This window comes from Chlamydotis macqueenii, chromosome 12 (assembly GCF_036417535.1).
Source record: "Chlamydotis macqueenii isolate bChlMac1 chromosome 12, bChlMac1.mat, whole genome shotgun sequence".
Lineage (NCBI taxonomy): Eukaryota > Metazoa > Chordata > Aves > Otidiformes > Otididae > Chlamydotis > Chlamydotis macqueenii.
Window position 1 is genome coordinate 14,719,575 of NC_141567.1, and position 18,831 is coordinate 14,738,405.

Genomic DNA, 18,831 nt, shown 5'->3' on the forward strand with positions numbered 1-18,831 from the left:
TAATCACCTCCACCCCTCACCTCGGTTTGGGGGATTTCTCACACCTCGAAGATGTCTCAGGATCAGCTAAAACGCTCCCTGATTTCTTGCAGGCACAAGGCTCCCGCCCTGGCCAGCAGCACCGCACACTGTGGTCACGGCAGTCGCACCCTCGCATCGGCCTCAGGAGCGTATCAGCCCTCGGCATCCTGATATTTATCCCAGGCTGCCTGGGAGAACGTCTGTGCTGGTATTTATTCAGTCTCGATGAAAAGGACAGCACAAAAGAGGGCTATAAAAGGTGGGTACATGTCACAAATTATTACCAGCTCTGATTTAATACCAAATGAAAACATAACACAGAATAAAATGGGGTTTATTCTTGTTCCACCTTCGTCTTGCCTGTCAGGCTGCTGTATTGTGCGCCGCAGGCACGTCGCTGGTGGCACCACATCTCTCCAGCCTGGGATTGAGAGATTGAGGAGATTTGCTGCAGATCAGCTGTCTGCCCACGACTGCACAGCAGCGATTGCTGCAGGAGTGGGAAGATGATGGTAGAGAGCTCCAGACCGGGAAAGACAGCAGGCTTTGAGCTGATCCTCCCTGGGCAGGAGAGAAGATGAGTATGGCAGCAAGCAGCAGGGCAGGTGATGGCTGCATGGATCACTTGGTGCGGGACACCCTGATTCTTCTTCCCCAGCAAATGCTGTGATTTGGAAGGTGGCTTTGGATAGGGACTGGCACAGGGGTTCACAGGCATACGCAGTGTGTGCATCACCGATACAGGTATGCGGGCATGCACAGAAACACAGTGTGTGCACCACCTACGCACGGGCACGGCGTGGGCACAGACACACACACTGCGTGTGCTCCAGGTTGATATAACTCTGCCTTGGCCTACACCATTCTTGTCACTGGTCTATCAAACCTCTGTCTAAATGGAGGGGGTGTTACAGCTTGAGCCAGATCTGCATGTGGAGAAACTATTGTTCCCAAAAAGAATTGCCAAGCCCAGCAGATGCCCAAACCTGGGCATATGGGAGGGCAGTGGCATCTGGGTACCAGGGGTTTGGGGACAAGTTCACAGGGAGAGGTGGTGACTGGGGGGGATTCAGCCATGCAATCCAGTAGAGTGGTGCTTTTTCTCAGCTCAGATCTCAGGATAGTCTTGCATTTAAGCAGTGTTTTGGAAGCAGCTTTCTGTCACCTCAGGTGTAGGTATTGGAGTTTATTTGCTTTTTTCAGGCCACCGTGGCAGCAGATTACATCATCAGACATGTAAATAGCTGGATTTGTGATAACAGAGAGGATACTTGGTCTTGGCAAATGCAAAGGAGATGGACCTTCTAAGACATTTGGATGTGGTCCTAGGAAATATGGGGAATAAAGTGGGTATTCACAGTGCGTGTGCCGTGATCTCACACTCTTCGCAGTGTCCTCGCTACCACTTGATGTGGAAGGCAGGATGCTAGGCTGGGAGGACCCGAGGTGGTGTTCTGCTGCTCCCATCTCTTTCTCTGAAAGGAGGAGGACTTTCAAGGTCCCACAGCTTTAGGAAACCTGAGTTCAAGTCGAGCATATAAACTACACATTATTTTACCATCCCATCACCATAAGCCCCATCTCTTGGGGTGTTGATCTGATAGAAAAGAGCCCAGACCATCTTGAGAAGGGTGTCCAGAACAGGTGGATCTCTGTGTCAGGCTTGGAACTGTGTCTGGTTTCACACTCCCAAATTGAGGAGAGACACAGATATACTGGAGTGAGTCCAGTGAAGGCCACCAAGATGATTCAGGGAGCTCAGGCACATGACATAGGAGGAGAGGATGAGTGGGTGATCTCTGTCCTGGGAGACAGTCAACTGTGGATGGGACGAGGTGCCAAGCAACTGATCAGCATCCTGCTCGGAGTGGGAGGCTGGACCAGAGACCTCCAGAGGTCCCGTCCTGCCCTAATCATACCATGGTTCTGTGCCTCACCCCAGCAGTGGAGGGAAACCTGGATGGTGAGCGCAGGGTTAGCTCGACTGTGGTGACACGAAGCCTGCTGTGGTGTTTGATCCTCCCCCCAGACACACAATGAATGTGGTTTTTTGAGCCCTTTCAGACTCTGAATGGTTCTTGTGCCCATTGCTCTGCTGAGACAGCGCTTCCTCTTACAGCGTCTGCTCTCCCATCATTTTGTTCACAGAAAGTGACAGTGCCCTCTGCTCCAGTCTCCGTTTTGAAACACACTCTCTCACCGTTTAGTTTTTGAAGCCTAAGCCAGGCAGCCACAAGGCTTCAATCCTTATTAGCAAAGCTTCCTCCTCTGCCTGCAAATCCAGCGCTGACTCACAGCAAGAGTCGCAGACGTTTTCTCACTCCCCTCACACAATATATCCTTCCCTTTCCCACCCTGCACGCATACCCGTAGGTTCTTCCCTTTCTAAAATCACAGGCTTCTTCCTGCTCTCTGATGTGATGTCAACAAGCTCTCACTCCTGGTTCTTCACCAAATGTTCCTGCAGACTGTCCCAGGCCAAGGCTCTTGTAGAGGACAAGCACCACGGACATTTTGTCTAGGTACCCGATGGAGGATGCTCTCTCTGAAGACCAGTCTATGGGGAACACAGCAACTTGCAGCTGCTTGAAGAGGTGCTGCATCAACCAGAAGTGTCATCTTTAGCTCCGGGAAAGGGCTGGGGTTAATTTAATGATCACTTTCATTAGCTACCTGCACTGCATTTATAACAACTCTGCATCACAGGCATGAGTTACATGCATCACAGGAGCTACTGGCACATATTCAGCTGGAACCTTAATTTGCAATACATTAATATGTTTATTTTAAACCTGCAAGGGTTTATCATCAAATGCTTGGCTGGACCCTCTAGAAATTAAGAAAAAGGCGGGTCTGTGTGATCTCAGAGACAACTGGGGAGATGAGCACAAAGAAAAATCCTACAAGTCTATGCTAAGCATCGGGAACCCAGGAAAGGAAACAACCTGTGCCTGCAGGAGCAGGGATTGCTCTGGATCGTATTGGATGGATGGAGTGTAGCATGTTTTCCTAGTTTTGTAGGAGTGCAGTGTGACTGTCCTACACAGAGGAGAGGATGTGGAGGGAGAAAATCCTTCCTCCATCCACCAATTGTGTTGGGTTTGGCTTTTTCCTACCATCTTCTTCCCCATCCCTTGTAAGAGAAAAGCAGCGGGTAGAGCTGCATTCCTCGGCCTTGCTTAGTCCCTCCGACCCTATGGCATGGCCCAGCCCTGCCCTGCGTTCCCTAGGGAACACCATGGAGGTCATCCATGATCGCTCTTAGCTACCACTGCTTCTCTCTGCCATCCCGGAGACTTGCCTGTGCCCTCCTATGCTGCCACTGAAGGCACTTGAGAGAGACGTCCCTGATGGCCTTGTTTTTCCTTGGTCAGCCACCATCACAGCCACTGCTGCAGCCCGGGGAGAGAGAAGTATCAGCAGCGGAGCAAGAGTCTCTTTTACACTTTCTTCTCCAGATGGTCCGCGGTCCCCTTCATGCTGAAGTCCTGGTCCCTGACACTCCTGGCACCACGGGGACCTGCTGCCCAGGACCTTTGGCTTGGGGAAAAGCCAGCCTGGTGGGAATTTCTCTGCCCTGGGGCTGGGAACCTCTCAGCAGGGCCCCCCAAGTCCTGAGCTCAGATCTGCTTCATCCCTGTTGGCTTTGTGTCACACCCCCTGCCCAGTCAATTCAGAGTAAAGTCCTTTGGGAATGACAACCAGTTGCTCCCTGTTCACTCTCCGTCCTCTCCATTTGCCATTTCACAGACCTTCAGCTCCTTTCCATGTGGTCCTGCCGTCTCCTGAAAGGTGACAGGTTTTGGGTTGATCACACTTGCCCTAACTGTGACAATGAAAGTCACGGCACAGCAGTAACGAGTCCTGACGCTGGCTGCTGGGTCGCTTCCCCAGCAGCAGCAGGCCGGAGCGGCTTGTGCAACCTCCGGCCAGGTTGGCCCAGCGCCACTTCCCGTGGGGCCCTCGTGATGCCGGGCGCAGCCGGCGGCGGGGATTTCTCGGAGGAAGCAGCTCAGCAAGTTTCTACTGGGCCAGCTGAGCAGGGGCAGCAGAGCTGTGGCTCCACCATGAGCCTTGGGGCTGTGTCCCCCAGGAGAGAGGTGAGGGTGGCCATGGGGAATGGGGTGCGAGGGCAACAGGGAGGGGGTGAGAGTGGCTGTGAGGGTGAGGTGAGGACATCCATAGGAATGGGGGTGAGGACATTCATGGGGATGGGGAGGGGGCAAGGACACGCGTGGGGAGGGGGAGAGGAGAGCTGTGGGGATGGAAGCAAGGTGACCTGTGGGGAGGTGGGTAGGACACACTTCGGGAAAGGGGTGAGAATATCCATGGGGATGGGCTGAGGATACCTGTGGGGTGGGGGGTAGGACACCCGTGGGGATGCAGGGGAGGAGGACACCCGTGGGGATGTGGGTGAAGACAGCTGTGGGGATGGGGGTGAGGTGACCTGTGGGGAAGAGGCAAGGACACAATTGGGGAAGGGGGTGAGGACACCCGTGGGGAAGTGGGCAAAGAAATCTGTAAGAAGAGGGAGTGGGACACCGTGGGCAGGAGGTGAGGACACCCGTGGGGTCGGAAGCGAAGTCACCCGTGGGCAGAGAAGGCACGGCAGCCTTGGTGCCCGGGCGAGGGGAGCCTCCCGCTGCGTCCCCGTCGCAGCGTGCCGGGCCTTGCCGTGTGGGGCCAGGCCGGGCCGGGCCGAGGGGCAGCCCCGGCGTCGTTGGGTGCCGCCCCTCGCGGTTTCGCTGTGGGAGCGGGGCGGGCCCGGCGGCGCGGAAGTGCGGGGCTCCCCGGACGGCGGGGCCGGCGGCAGGGGAGTGCGGGGCCGCGGCCCGGCCGCGCGCGGGGTGGGGGAGCCCGTCGAGGCTCCGGCTCGGGCGGCCGGAGGCCGGAGTCCGGCCTACCCCGCCCCGGAGCCCGGCCTACCCCGCCCCGGAGGGCGCCGTGCCCGCCCGCCGCCGCGCCGGGTGAGCGCTTCCCGCCGGACGGCCCCGAGCCGCCCCCCCAGCTCCGGCCGCTGCTGTCCCGCCCGCCGCAGGTGCTGCCGCCGCTTCCCCGGGAGAGGAGCCGCCGCGGGCCCGGCCGGCCGCCGTTGAGGCCAGGGAAGAGCCGCCGGCGAAGCGATGCAGGAAGGTGAGCGGCTGCCGGGGAGTCCGTGGGCAGGTCGACCTGGGCTGTCGGCAGCAGAAAGTGCTGGGCCCCGAAAGACCGCCCCCAAAAAAGCCCTGTGACATGCCCTGGGCACCGGAGGCCGAGCATCCCTGGTTTTCCAAATCTCCCTTCCTCCCGGGATGGCTGCCGGTGTCTTACAGCCCAGCGTGCCCGGCCACCGGCTGGGAGCGACCCCCTGGGTTGCGTCTCCCGGGCTGTTTCCACCTCCACGTCCTCTTTCTCCGCAGCCATTGCGATCACCGAGCAGCCGGTCTCTGTCTCTGTCCCCGTGGGATACACCTTCACCCTGCGGTGCAGAGCTGAGGGACGCACCTTGCTGCAGTACCAGTGGTTTTGTCAGCAGCAGGTAAGGGTGGGAGCAGAGGTGGCCCTGGGTATGGCACCAGACCGGGTCTGTGCCCGCAGCGATGGAGCTGATCCTCTGCGGGCAGAGCCGGTGAGAGGGGCTTCTGCAGATGCTGAGTGGGCACATTCAATGGCAAAGCTTCTTCTCCTGCATCTCTGCAGCTGGAGGAGGGGAGAAAACCAGAGATATCCACTTTTCCTGTTCTTATGAGGGGCCTGTTGGTGCCTTCTACTACTAGCAATGAGGGGAGACTCGCTACCTACCTCCTGTGTTTTTCTTTTAGTCTGTCTGCCGCCAGATTCCTGGTGCCACCAAGCCAGACTTGCCCATCACTGCACAGCAGACCCAACTCTACACCTGCAGAATCAATGACCTCTACAAAAATGCCGTCTTCTCTGACTGGGTGAAGGTGGAGGTCCATCAGTGCGTTGCCAGAGGTAAGAGTGTGTCATCCAGCTTTTCTATATTTTAGGCTTTTCCTGCCCTTGCAGGAATGATCCTGTGCAGTTCCCAGGTCTGTGTGTTCTCCCAGCCTAAAAATCCCAGTACAGAAAGATTGTTCCAGTGACGTGAGCTTGCAGGTCTAAGCCAGACCTCTGCATCCATCCCCTGGATGGTTTGGGTCCCTGTCGTGGTCCAAATAACGCCAGCTGTATGTACCTGCTCCTCCTGCTGATCACTCGTCGTGGGTTTCCCAGAATTATACTGAGTGTCTGCCTGTTTGCTTTGGGCAGAGGGACTGGAAGAGGTAACCTGGCTATTTCAAAGCTGAGCAAAAATAACTCTGGGTGTGGTTGACCTCAGCATGTTGGTTGCACCCTTGGCAGGAAAGGGCGAGCATCAGGTTTGGGAAGCCAGAGGCAGGCTTTGGTGTGTCATTTACTATTGCGATGTCGCTCTCAAGGATTCCCTGCTCCCAAAGCAGAAAGGTGAAGTGGTGACACTGCAACTGCAGCCATCCTGTGGGACAGCATCTCTTGGTGCGGGTGGAAAAAGCTTGCTTTTCTGGCAGTACACACAGGGTCTTATACAGGGGCAAAAAAAAGTCACTGATGTTTTCTGTCCTTGGGGAGGGAGGACCAATTCTGTGTTGCTGCTTTTCAGGACTGCCCCCTCGGCTGTGGCGAGGAGATCCCGTCATCGTCCTCAACCCCACTGAGCAGAGAGTGGAGGTGGGGAAGCCGCTACAGCTGCAGTGTGCTGCCATGGGGGTCCCAGCCCCCAGCTACCAGTGGTATCAGAATGGGAACCTGCTGGAACACCAGAAGAAAAAAAAACTCTGGGTAATGTTGCCTTCAGATAGTTCAGAAACTTTGGCTGCTGAGGTGGGTGATGGGAGAAGCTTGTTGCTGGATGATGGGCGTGGGAGAGCCTCAGAAGCCTTGGAGAGCCTGCTGAAAATTGTGTTATTGTCATCCTGGGCAGGACAGGTGGCAGTCTTTAAGCATGGCTTATATCTGCCTGTGAAGGCTTGGGTGTGCTTTGATCTGTGAATGCCAGCAGAAAGCAGTCTCTCCCTGCCTGTCCTCCCTGTCTCTCCAGCCCTTGTGAAGCAGCCTTGTGCTCAGCAACCCTGCCGCGTTGCAGGGTTGTGAGAAAGCACTCCACGTATCACCCCTGTTGCTCTGATAGCTGACTGAAGTACTCCGGGTGAAAAGGGAATATGTTTTATGGGCTGCTTTCAAAGCTGTGGATGTTTCTCTAAAAAGTATCCGATTCATAGATGCGTCAAGGGCTTTCAGCACATCTCTTGTGCCTTTTTGCAGCAGTGGCAGAAGAACAGCTATTGTATGTCTGCGTAGGGGACTGAGGAGCGATGGAACTGCAGGAGTGCTGCCTGCCTGCGGGAGAGCTAGAAGGAAAAGTGGTTAGTCCTGACAGAAAAGAGTCAGGGAGGCAGCAAAAGGTCTGCATTTATTTTGGGTCACTGGCTGAATGTAAATCAGTGCAGTCTTCCTGGTGCAAGAAAGGCATATTTTCTTCTGAGGCATCACGTGACCGGTAACAAAGACAAGAGATCCAATCTTTTCTCAGTAGTGGCAGATGATATTATGGGGACTGTGGCCTCAGATTGCGCTTTGACGGGGAAGTTCAGGCTGGGGATTTGGAAGAAGTTCTTCATTTGGAGGTGGAAAGGAGCCAGAAAGGCAGTGAGACCCTTGGAATTTTTCAGTACTTGACTAGACAAAGCCATGGCCAACCTGACCCAGTGATGGCTTTAGTTCCTCTCTGAGCAGGAGCCTGGGCTGGAGAACCACAGAGGTCATCACCAGCCAGTACTGCTCTGATTTTTGTCCCATGTCAAGAGAGATGGGTAAGAGTTGGAAACTTGCCAGAAGAGAACAATAGGCATAATTAGAAATCTAGAAAATGTCACCTAAGAGGAAAAACAGGTAACCTTCTGATGCTGGCCATGACCTACCCTCCCAGTGAGGCTCCTTTGGGCAGAGTATGGCTATGACACAGGGCTTGGGGGCTGCTGGAAAAAGGAAGGAGGGCATTTGGGCAAAGGATTCTTGCTGAGGTTGGCCTTAGTGCGTGGCCTTACTGACCTTCTTAGAAAGACAAAAGTCTTGGGAAATCTCTTAGCTTTCTGAGGCTCAGCAAACAGTAAGAAAAAAGATTTTTTATTCCAGGAACACGGGTGCATTTAGCAGGGGGCTGCATACTTTCACTATAAATAATGTGATTTAACTTTTGATCTGTCTAGATCAGTCACGCAAAGGTCAGTGACTCTGGCACGTACCTCTGCTGTGCCTCCAATAGCCATGGAGAGCACTGGACCAACGCCGTGGATATTCACGTAGGTGAGCAGAACCAACCCATGTCCGCTTTGATGCATATCGCTTTCTAGCATGAAAATAACTGGAGGGCAGGCAGGAGTCTAGTGCTCTGACCTGGAAGCACCAGGCTGGTGAAGAAGAATCCCAGTGCTGACATGTTACCCTGTGGCTCAATCGGTGCAGGGGAAGCTGGGCTCCGGGGCGTGGGATCTTGCATGGGCGCTTGCACCTTCCCCCAGCTTGGATGGATCTTGCATTATTACCAAAAAGAGCGGCCACCGGTTTTAAATACCACTTCTGCAGGGAGCCAAAGGTAAGACACTTCAGAGCAGAAAAGCAGCATGGGGGAAAGCAGGGAAGCTGGAGTGTCCTGGCAGTCCTGCGGCGGCTGTCACGGGAACAGCCTGCAAAGCGCAGTTTCACGCTCTGAATGTACTGGATACGGTGATCTTAGCAGATCTGCGCAAGCCCTGCCGAGCAGGCATCCGTCAGCCCCATGATAAACAGGATTCCTTGATAGTGGGGTTCAGATGTACCAAGGGAAGTAGTGTCTATAAAAGAAAAAAAATCAAAAACCCTGTGATCCACTGTACTGCGTCGTGGGCTGCTGTTGGTTCCTGCAGTCTGCCGGAAACCTGCTGTGTTAGAGCAGGCTGAGCGCTCTCAGATGCTTACTGTGATTTTCTTGCCTTATCAAGGTGCTGGTTTCAGAGCTCCCTTGCCAAATTGCAGTGGGGTCCTTTGCTAAAACTCATTTACAGCCTTGCTGAGATGAAGTGATGTTCTCAGAACATGTAGAGCTGGAAAGGATGGTGTTTATTTTGAAAAGGTTCAGGCCGCTCGGGCTGGCAGCCCAGGCCTGGTGCTGCGTGAGCTGATGGATCCCGGGGAGAAGATGGGTCCCCAGAGCCGCAGGCATGCTCCACCTTTGGAGTGACAGCCGCTTTGGCCCTCTGCCTTTGCCCTGCCATGAGACAGGAATAGCGTGGGCTAGCTTTGCTGGCTCTTTACTCCATCTAGAGATTTTTCTATGCCATAAGCTTCTTTTTAGGCTGGCTTTAAAATTCCTTCAGAGTGCAAATCGCTCCTGTATAGCCAGAGAGCCCTCTCCCTGTCTCCTTGCAGCTGCCAAAACAGCATTCAGAGCGGGACAGGCAGCAAGAAAGGGGCAGAGGATTAGGTTGAGTTCAGAATGTTATGGCTGGGTAGCCTTAACATGCAACAGGCAGCTCTGTCAGAGGCAGAAGAGGATGAATGGGCTTGTTCTGATGGCTCTCCAGGCATCCCTGGAGCATTAGCAACACTGGTTCAGGTGCTAAAGGTCTTCCAGACCCGTGAGATTTACGCAATTAAAATGATACCCTTAATTTCTTCTTTTGGAGCCTGTCAGGCTTTAGAGTTTTCTCCTGGGTTGTTTTTTTAAATTATTATTTTTAATTTAAATAGGAAGAGCTGGAGCTGTTAGGGTAATGATGATTTTAAAAGGCTGGGAGCGCTCAGGCAGGGGAGGTTGCGGAGCTCGTGAAAGTGAGTCACAGTTGGGGTGGCTTTTCTGAGCCGGAACTGCTGAAAGGCAGGGAAAGGCAAAGCAGGGTTGTGAAAGGAGCTGGGAATATTATCGCAATGAAAAGCAAACAGTTGGCTTCCTCTGTGCTGACCGCTCATGGGGAGAAGCTCTCTGTTTTGAAGCTTATGTTGATCTTGAGTTGTCATGCTTCCTTTGCTTTCGCTGCAGTGAGGCAGCAGGCAAATAATCTCGGGAAGTGCAGCAGCCCAGGCAGGGCTGGTACAAACAGCACAGACCTGCTGATGGGTACGAGCTCCTCCGTGCTGGCCCTCCTTCCCCTGGCCTGCCCCTTCTCCAAAGCTTTGCTTCCCACCTGCTCAGATTTCATAAATCAGGCAGGATTTCATAAATCCTCCCAAAATCATCAGACCAGTGTCTTTAAGTTTAGCAGTCAGGCTATGAAGAACTTGCCCAAGGAGTGTTGCTTGTGCGGATGTTCTGCAGTGTTTGATCCAGCTTTGCATTGCCAGGGGCTGTGGCAGCAGGTTTCAGACCTGCAATGGAAGGTGACACTGGAGTGCTTGAGCTTATCGCTTCCCCCTTTCTTTTCCAGGTACCTGTCACTCTGAAAAGTTTTTTGGTGAGTAGTCATCTTTTCTTCCTGAGCAATTATTCCCATAATTAAAAACCATGCTCCAGGGTGAATGGCAGGATAGGGCACAGGAGTGCTTTTCCTGCAGACACCATTTGAAGCTTTTATGCCCACACTGCCATGGGTTCTGCACTTTCAGGATAGAGCTGTGAGGCACAGGATGAGTCCTGTGCCAAGCCCTGATCAATCTCAGCAAGTGGCATTAGATTATTCCTGATGAGTAACCCAGTCTCGACCTCTGTACCCACCAAATGACTTTACAAAGTCTTGTTCGTATGAACACCTTTTCCCTTCCTTGAAATACCCCCTCCGAGCAGGGCAAAGCTCTTTGCTCCCATCACTGCTAAGTGCCGTAAATCTGGTTTTCCTACAGTGGAAGGTGGGGATAAAATGAAAGCAGGAGTCTGGATTTTCTCTCCTTCAGCCCCATGGAGGAAAGGACCTCTTAGCTCGGCTCGGTGTGTCCCCCTCCCAGGCACCGCTGGCACACAAGACCTGTAGTCTTGGTAGGGCAGATGCCAAATAACCTTGATAGCACAGATCCTCCTGTGTTCCTGGGGTTCTGCTTGCCAAGCAGAAAACTTTTCAAGTCTTTATTTCAAAATGATGGTTTGTGTATTTTGTCAAAGTGTTCAGAAAGCCAAGAGTGCTCCAGGCTCCTGGCAGTGTAGGCTCTATCCTTTCTGCCTAGATGTAAGAAAAGATTTTCCATACCTTTAGTCCAACAGAAAGTGAGACTTTGCCTCCTGCTGAGCATTTACAGCTTTGTTGCTTGGTGTTTCTGTTAGCTACAGAGAAGATAGCGCTTTTAGTGGGCAACAACTGCTACCAGCATCATCCCAACCTGATGGCTCCCGTCACGGATGTGTTTGAGCTGAGTCTTCTTCTGAAGCAGCTGGGCTTCCAGGTTGTCTCCCTTCTGGACCTGAACAAGGCTGAGATGGTGACAGCGGTCAGTCGGTTTCTGCAGCTCCTGGGGAAGGGAGTCTACGGTAAGGCAAAGCTAGCCCAGCTACCTGCCAGCGCTGAGCGGGCAGCAGCCAATGTGTGGGTAGCAGCAGTCGATGCCAGGGATGAGCAGAGATTTGGCAATATTCTGAAGAGCTGATGAATTAGAAGAGAAGAAATGGAACTTTCCTTTGCAGGTGACCTGCAGCACAGTCTGCAGTCGTGCCAGGCTTTGCAGAAGCCCCCAGGTAAATGCTATTCAGTTTTGGCCAGGTTACAGGCAGGCAGAATAGGTGTCTCATGCTGAGGTTTTGGGGAGCCAGCACTTCTGATGACAAATGGGAGAAGGTCTTTTGATTTTTCCTTAGATGAAAAATTGAGATTTACTTTCAATTGCCCCCATCGTGTTCCTTTGCGAGGAGAGGAGCTCCTTTTGAGCCCTGACTGCTACAACTAGCCAGAATTTCCTTCTTTCTCTTTCCTGATGGTCTAATTTGAGCCTCTGATAGCCTGTTTGTAGAAGTGCATTCCCAGCTGCTTTGAGGTTGGGCTTTGAGCTTATTGCACGCTGTCCTCAGTGGGAAGTGTTCCTCAAACACAAAACCAACCAGCAGATCTTGTGGATCTTAAAGCAGGTGTTCAGATTTGGTGGTGAAAGTAGCTTCTTTGAGGTTTCTGAGGTTCTTCCAGCCTGACAGATACCCTGAAAACACCATGCAGATGGTTTTTTTTGCTTCCAAACCTCAGCATGAGGCTTATCTTCACTGCCCTTCCAGCTGTATGGGATACAGGGGCACTAAGACAGCGAAAGCAGTCTGGGCCAATTCCAGGTTGTGCAATGGACAGGGACATGGCCACAAGTGAAATGCTGCAAAGCCATCTCTTTCCGGGAAGCACTGACTCACTCGGGGAGGCTGAGCTGGTGGGGAAGGCCAGCACGCGGTTGTTGCTGCTCCGGCCAAGCGCGTCATCTGATGACAGCGTATTCCTCTGACTTCACTTGCAGCTTCCCTTTGTGGTTGCTCTCCAAAATCCCCTTGCATCTCAGGCTTTACCTCCTCTCCCAGGCCAGAGTCATCCCTGGGGGGCTGCTACGCTTTTCCCACAGCACTGTCGTTCCTACCCTCTATCCACAGCACGTGATGACCAAATGGCATTTTGTCCACAGCGCTTCCCTTGTTTTCATAAGCATTAGAGAGAAAAAAATTTTGGAAATGGCAAAGTTTTCATGCTGTCATGCCTTATTTAAACTTCTAGTGCTTTTCTGCATTCATGGCCACTGATCCTTCCTGCCGAAATTGATTTTGTTCACTAGCAGGGAAAACATTAACAGCTGAGTTACTGAACCTTGATAAGCCTCAAGTGTTTGCTAGGCACAGCCTGCTCTGGGTGGTGGTTTTCTTTACAGCTTTCTAAGCTGAGTGGTCTGCTATTATTTGGAGGCAGTGAACCCCAGCGCAAGCTGGTCCCAGCAGCGTAATTGAGTTGAGAACTCTTGCCATAATTGGTGGCATCCAGACCTAATGGTGGGGCGATGGGTCAGTCTGCCTGCTGAGTGCCCCAGGGTTTATCTATCGGAAGTGTGCTGCTTCTCACTGTGATGCATTTTCCAGCATTTTTTTCAGCTGTTTTCCTTACAGAAAATTAAAAGAACCAAGTGAAGTGAAATTAACTTGTCTTGTTAATAAAAACACACATTTAGAAGAAGCTAACAACTCCTCCTAAACCTTATGTATCAATTTTTCCAGGCACTAGCTCCAGGATAAACATCTAGAACTGACTGAGACTTTTAGAATTCACATGACTTATATGCATGGGAAGACAGTGGTGAGATAGCAGCTCCAGGAACAACCTAGGCATCCTCTTAAAGCTACAAAGACCCAGAGGTGCCTGTGGTGGCCAGTCATGTACATCCACATGGGTGTCTCAGACGTACAGTTGCACATGGGCATCCTGGTGCTTCCACCTGGTTTTTCTTGCTCAAGGAACCTGGAGGTGCCATGTCCTGTGTAGCAATCGCCACAGGTGAAGTCAGGAGAGCTTTGCGTAGATATATGGAGCGAAGCAGGGAGCTGGGAGGAGAGGGCTGACTGGTGAAAGACTGTCACTGAACTGAAGTGGGAGACTGGTGTAACACAGACACACCTCTCAGCATGCCCGAGAAGCAAGAAGTGAGGCTGGCTGCCTTTTGAAGTTTAACTCCAGCAGCAGAGATGCTGAGGCACTCATGCATCTTTCTGCTGGTGTGGATCAGAAGAGAGGACGTAGCCACGGGGGTTAATGTTTGAGCACAGTGCTTGTTGTTGCTTCTAGAGTTTTATTTAGCTTCAGGATGCTGATAAGAACTGAACAAGATGTGTCTGATCTCCCTAGACCTCTTTCTTATTGTGGAGCTCTCTGGATGGCTGGCCCTCCCTCACTGACCTGTCTGTGATTTAGACTCCTACAGGGGTTGGTGGGAAGGGGCTTTGGAGTCGTCAACACAAGGTCAGAGTTGGTTGTGGCTCTCCTTATCAGGTCTTGAAGACTTCCAGGCATGGAGTCCCTCACTTCTCCGCCTGCCTGTCCCAGGACTGCACCTCACTCCAGGGAAGTCTTTCCTTCTGTCAAATATGACCCTCCCTGGCTTGGTGCTCATTGCCCCGTGTTGTGTGGTCCACACCAACAAGGAGAGTTGGGCTTCATTGTCTCTGTAACTGCCTCCAGGAACTGTAGGCTGTTGTTAGATCTCCGTTCGCCTCCAGGTCTCTAGACCATCCCAGCCCAGTTCCTTCCTCCTCTCTTCCTAGGCCCAGGGCCCCAGAATCTTGGTAGCCTCTGCTTTTTCTAGTTTCTGCACCTTCCTCTTGAACTGAGCTCCCTAAAACTGGACATAGGACCTAAGCGGTGTCTACTTGGGGCCAAGGAGAGCGGTGACAGCTTCCCTGGCAATCCTGCATCTCCTGGCATAGCTCTGTCCACAGTCAATGCTGACTCCTCTTCAGCATGGTGCCCACTGTGACCCCAGGCTCACTGCTCAACCAGCGCCCAGACCCAGCCAAAAAGCTGTCTGGGGCTTTCTGTCCCCATGCAGGACTTTGTCCTCCTTATTACTGAACCTTCTCTGAGATTTCTCAAGCCTAGAGCAAAATCTGACTTCGTTTTCAGGCACAAGGATATTGTTTGGCTGCAAGTTCAAGGTGATCCAAAGGCTTCTGCAGTTCACCGTGCGGAGATGGTGAATCATCTGGCTGCTTTTCCTCCAGATCTCTTTTTAGAGAAACTGCAGAGGATTTTTGAAAGCCCCAAATATCCCCTGAATGGTATAATTATGCAACCCTCAGGCAAACGAGGAATCCCCCTAGATGTTATTTCAAGCATCCTAAAAAGTCCTGAGTCAAAAAAATAATGTCAGAAATGCAATGAGAGCAGAAAGTTGCGAGTGAAATACTAGGAATGTGCTGTCATCCCTTAATTAAGCTGCATGCTGACATTTCCTGTATTATAAGCAGTGCCTGGAGCTTCCCCTTTTTAATTTGGTACTTGGAGGCTTATCTCTGATCAGCAGTTTTGACTTGTGAGATGTGAGAAGAGCGTTGAAATGTTAGCTTGGAATAAAAAAAATCCTTTTCTTCTCTAGACAGATTGTTGACTTTCCTGTTTAGGAGGTGAGATTAAGTCCAGGAGAGGTTTGCAAAGTTGTTCAGCTGATGTGAAGCTTACATCTTTTTTGATTTGAATGTGAGTCTGTGGTTTATCTAGCATGGGGAGCACTTGGTGGTGCATTCATGGTGTGCAACAAGACCTCAAAAGTTAGAAGATTGAATGATTGAATTATTCTTTGTGGGCTTTTCTGTAATATTTCACTTTTTTTCCAAGTGTCAGTGATGCTGCCTGGTAATGGATGTCATCACCTCCCTTTCACATATAGGAGGAGAGGCAGGGGGATGAAAGCCATCAGTGCACGATGACTTGAGGGGCCAAACTTGAAGCTCCTGCATCTGATTTTTCCAGAAGGCTTCCTATTTTATACTCTTATAGTCTCAGGGGAGGGTTTTGTGGCTTTAATTTGCAAGTTATGGAAGTTTAAAACTTCTGCAAATCAGAGCCCACTGTCTTTGGCTGGCGATCCACAAGAAGAGGAACCCAGACCTTGTGGGCACTTGTGAAAACAGCCATTTGAGTAACTTTCCATTGTCCCCTGAGAATAGAAACCAAAGGTGACTTGAGGCCTTTTTTACTATGAGATCATGCTTCTTTCCTCCATACGATGAGATCATGCTTTCAGTCCTTCAGCTCCTGTCCTGTTCACTGCATCCCTTGCAGCATCAGAGATCAAAGTGAGCGTCCTGCGAACTGCAGGGCAGAAACAGCGGAGGTTATTCAATGAAGCGTTGGCTTTGGCAGTTAATCTGACTGGAGAATTTCTCCTGCTTTTGCCTCTTAGCCACTTGTTCCCATTTCTGACCTCTCATACTTCACTGTCCCTCAATTGCAGTAGTGCAACTGTTTGTGTCTCTTCACAGAGCTATTTTTAACCCATTTCAGTTCCCTGAGTTGGCTTTTCCCAGCATCCCCCAAGCAGTTGCATCAGTGCTGGCTGCTGTGCGTGTACAGCCCACGTGGGGATCCCTCTACAGAAGGAAAGCCCTTCGCCGAACACAGGGGTCAGAGAGAAGCACCAGCTTGGGCCACGCTGAGCTCCTCAGCGCTATCTTTCCAAGCTGGATGTCCCCATGTTGCCATCTCTTGTGAAGGCGGAAACCATTACTAAGTTTCACATGCTTAAGAGTAAAACTCGGAAACCAAATTCTTGTTGGGTATTGGACATCCCACCAACACAGGGATGAGTCTGACTCCTCTCCCGCCTTACAGGGCTGGTATCTGGTCTGAGGTTGCTGAAGCATGTGGTCCATGTGTTCTGGACATCTGGAGAACTCATCCCTCTCATCTCTGTCTTTATCTCATTTTTCACCAGCTTGTAGTGTGTAAATACAGGCAGACCTTTGAAAGCTGGAGAGTGTTTCCCACCACCTAATCTATTCCTAGTGTCTCCTCCAGAACTAGGAAGCTGAGGAGCTTCTCATTTGAAAGCCTGTTAATTTTTCAGCATGGTGAAATACTTTATCTGTTGTCATGTTCTTGCAAAGGGATGATGGTTAACCGAAACTTGTAACAAAGCCTGGCAGATGCTGAGCTTGGCTGTTGTAGCACGGATGGTTATGGAAACTTCTAAACTCAGTGACTTCAGGGTCTCCTGACAAACGGTGCTGGAAACCACAAGTACCAGAGAGCCTCTCAGGGCTGCCTCCAACTCTGCTAAAGGGAATGGGCTGGAAAAAAGTTGAAATTGTGAGGTCAGCTTATCTCCAGTTTCATAGGTGCTACTGGTCTAGGTCTGCCCTGCACCAGTATCCCTTCAGAACAGGTGGTGGGACATGGCCATGGGGAGCTGGTTACAGACCTGCAGGTTTGCATCGTGACTCATCCTCTGCTCTCCCTGTTCCTAGCTGTATTCTACTACGCTGGTCATGGGTATGAACATTCGGGGAGGAACTACATGGTCCCTGTTGATGCTCCACAACCCTACGCTCCTGAGAACTGCATCAGTGTACAGAGGATCCTCCAGAAGATGCAGCAGCAGCGGACGGCCCTGAACCTCATCCTGCTGGACACCTGCAGGAAATGGTAGGGTGCTCTTCCCCCTTCCTCGCCCAGGATGGGCAGAGCATCATGTTTTGAGGGTTGGGAGAAACATCTGTGGGCCTCAGCCCCTGCTTTGGCAGTGGGCTTCTCCACAACCACGTAGGGTGTTCCTGTGGATTGCCAGAGCCACGTCCCCCATTGTGCTGCTGAGCCCAGGCCTCTGTCAAAGTTTATTGGGCTATGTCATAAAATCAGCAAGACTGCAGGATCTCCTGGGAAGCCCAGTCGGCCACATGTTGGGTGCAGAGAGCATCAGATGCTGCCTGAGATCTGCTGGAAAGAAGGGGCTGTTTACCCTTCCTTGATTTTTCAGGGTGAAGAAGCCTGGCAAATACAGGCAAGTCACTGAAAGCCTGCAGAGGGCTGGTCTGCCTTAGCATAAATTGTTGGCTGAAACTCAGCATAGGGTTTTTCTCTTTGTTTCAACTCCCTGCCCAGAACCACCTGGCCCTGGCAGGCTGTAGCAGCACCTCGCTGACCTTGGGCTTTCACAGTATGTGTAGGACCCAGGCTGCTGCCAAGGTTAGGGATCAGCTTTTTCCCTCTGTCTGCAAAAAGCCCGTCATCCTCCCTTGCCCTCCATTCTGCAGCTTGTAGGCTGCAGAAAATTACTACTTGCCCCTTTTCAGCGGAGGTAGGCAGACTATTCCAGTAGAAGCTGTCTTTAGTTCATTTATTTTGGTCTCCTGAGGCAGATTTACAGGTCAGAAAAGACCTGGAGGGAAAATGCAGAAAAGTCTCCCTCTTCCTTCTGTGGTTCCTGCACTAAGAACCAGAAAGATGACTAGGATTTTGATATCACTGCCTTGAAGCTGCTGCCAGCCCCTAGAAAGATGTTATGTCTTTGATGCCTTTTAGCTGCAGAGGCAGGAACTCTCACAAGCTTACAAGCTGACTGTGCTGGGTCTTATCCTGTTGCTGCAGCTCTGAGTTGCCAGCATCGCTGGAGCTTGCTGTCCCTTGATACCCGCCCTGAACGCCCTGTAGCAAAGCATCCCCTTCCTCCATCTCGCTCACAGCTGCCGCTGAGAGCAGAGTGAGTTGCGTCCCTGCACTGCTGCGTAGCCCACCAGCACACAGGGCAGCACCTGGCTGCTCTCTCCAGCACGATATGAGCCAGGAGACGGCCTGCAGCTGAGCGGGATGTGGGTTTTGCAGATGCATGGGTGGAGATGGGCTAGCATGCCTCTGGGCTGCTGGTAGCCCATCCAAGGGCAGTGTGGTGATGTGGAGGCTGCACGGGGATTGCTAACACAAATGGCGATGATTTGTGAAATAGCTTTTGAGCCGATGTCTCCTTTCTTGGCGTCACCAGTGTTTTCCGTGCTTAGTGGAATCTTAACACTCTGGGAAAAGGATGCAATGTGAGATCTGCTGTGATGTTTAGGCAGGTTGCGCGGCTCTTTTTCTCTTTCCCGCCTCAAGATCTCACACTTCCTTCCTCCTCTTTCCCACAGCAAGGACAACACTTACTGCAGTAGGTGTTATCCCCAGGCTTGCGGGGGATTGCTGTAGAAGCTCTCTCCTGAGCTTGTTTTTCTTTAAAAGTCACCATTTCAGCTCAGCCAAGAGTTTGGATTTCATAGTTGTGTGTGTTTACACTGCTTCTTAAAACAGGGCTGCTGGGGCCTCCTTTCCCAATACCCTGTTAGTTGGACTGATGCTGCGAGTCTGTGGACGGTTCACTCAGCCATGCTGAACCAGGAGGAGCTGTGTC

At 51.8% G+C, this 18,831-nt stretch overlaps 1 protein-coding gene and 1 long non-coding RNA gene across 4 annotated transcripts in view; one reads left to right on the forward strand and one right to left on the reverse strand.

Moving 5' to 3' along the window:
• LOC147599285 (uncharacterized) lies at window positions 1–4,722 on the reverse strand. Its single transcript, XR_015259953.1, has 3 exons — window positions 4,610–4,722; window positions 371–582; window positions 1–271 (listed from the first exon to the last, which is right to left on the reverse strand). It is a non-coding gene; the product is annotated as an uncharacterized LOC147599285 (long non-coding RNA).
• The window catches only part of LOC104485229 (mucosa-associated lymphoid tissue lymphoma translocation protein 1), a 26,739-nt gene continuing 11,917 nt past the window's right edge, over window positions 4,010–18,831 (forward strand). For 2 of the 3 annotated variants that reach the window (XM_086757706.1, XM_086757705.1), the window contains exons 1-8: window positions 5,049–5,154; window positions 5,421–5,539; window positions 5,823–5,976; window positions 6,644–6,822; window positions 8,250–8,346; window positions 10,443–10,469; window positions 11,270–11,473; window positions 16,919–17,096. In XM_086757706.1, the coding sequence (XP_086613832.1) occupies window positions 5,145–5,154; window positions 5,421–5,539; window positions 5,823–5,976; window positions 6,644–6,822; window positions 8,250–8,346; window positions 10,443–10,469; window positions 11,270–11,473; window positions 16,919–17,096 (968 nt within the window). In that variant the 5' untranslated portion in view covers window positions 5,049–5,144. Of the gene's footprint in view, window positions 4,122–5,048; window positions 5,155–5,420; window positions 5,540–5,822; window positions 5,977–6,643; window positions 6,823–8,249; window positions 8,347–10,442; window positions 10,470–11,269; window positions 11,474–16,918; window positions 17,097–18,831 lie in introns of those variants that run through there. The other variant, XM_086757704.1, reaches the window with a different exon arrangement.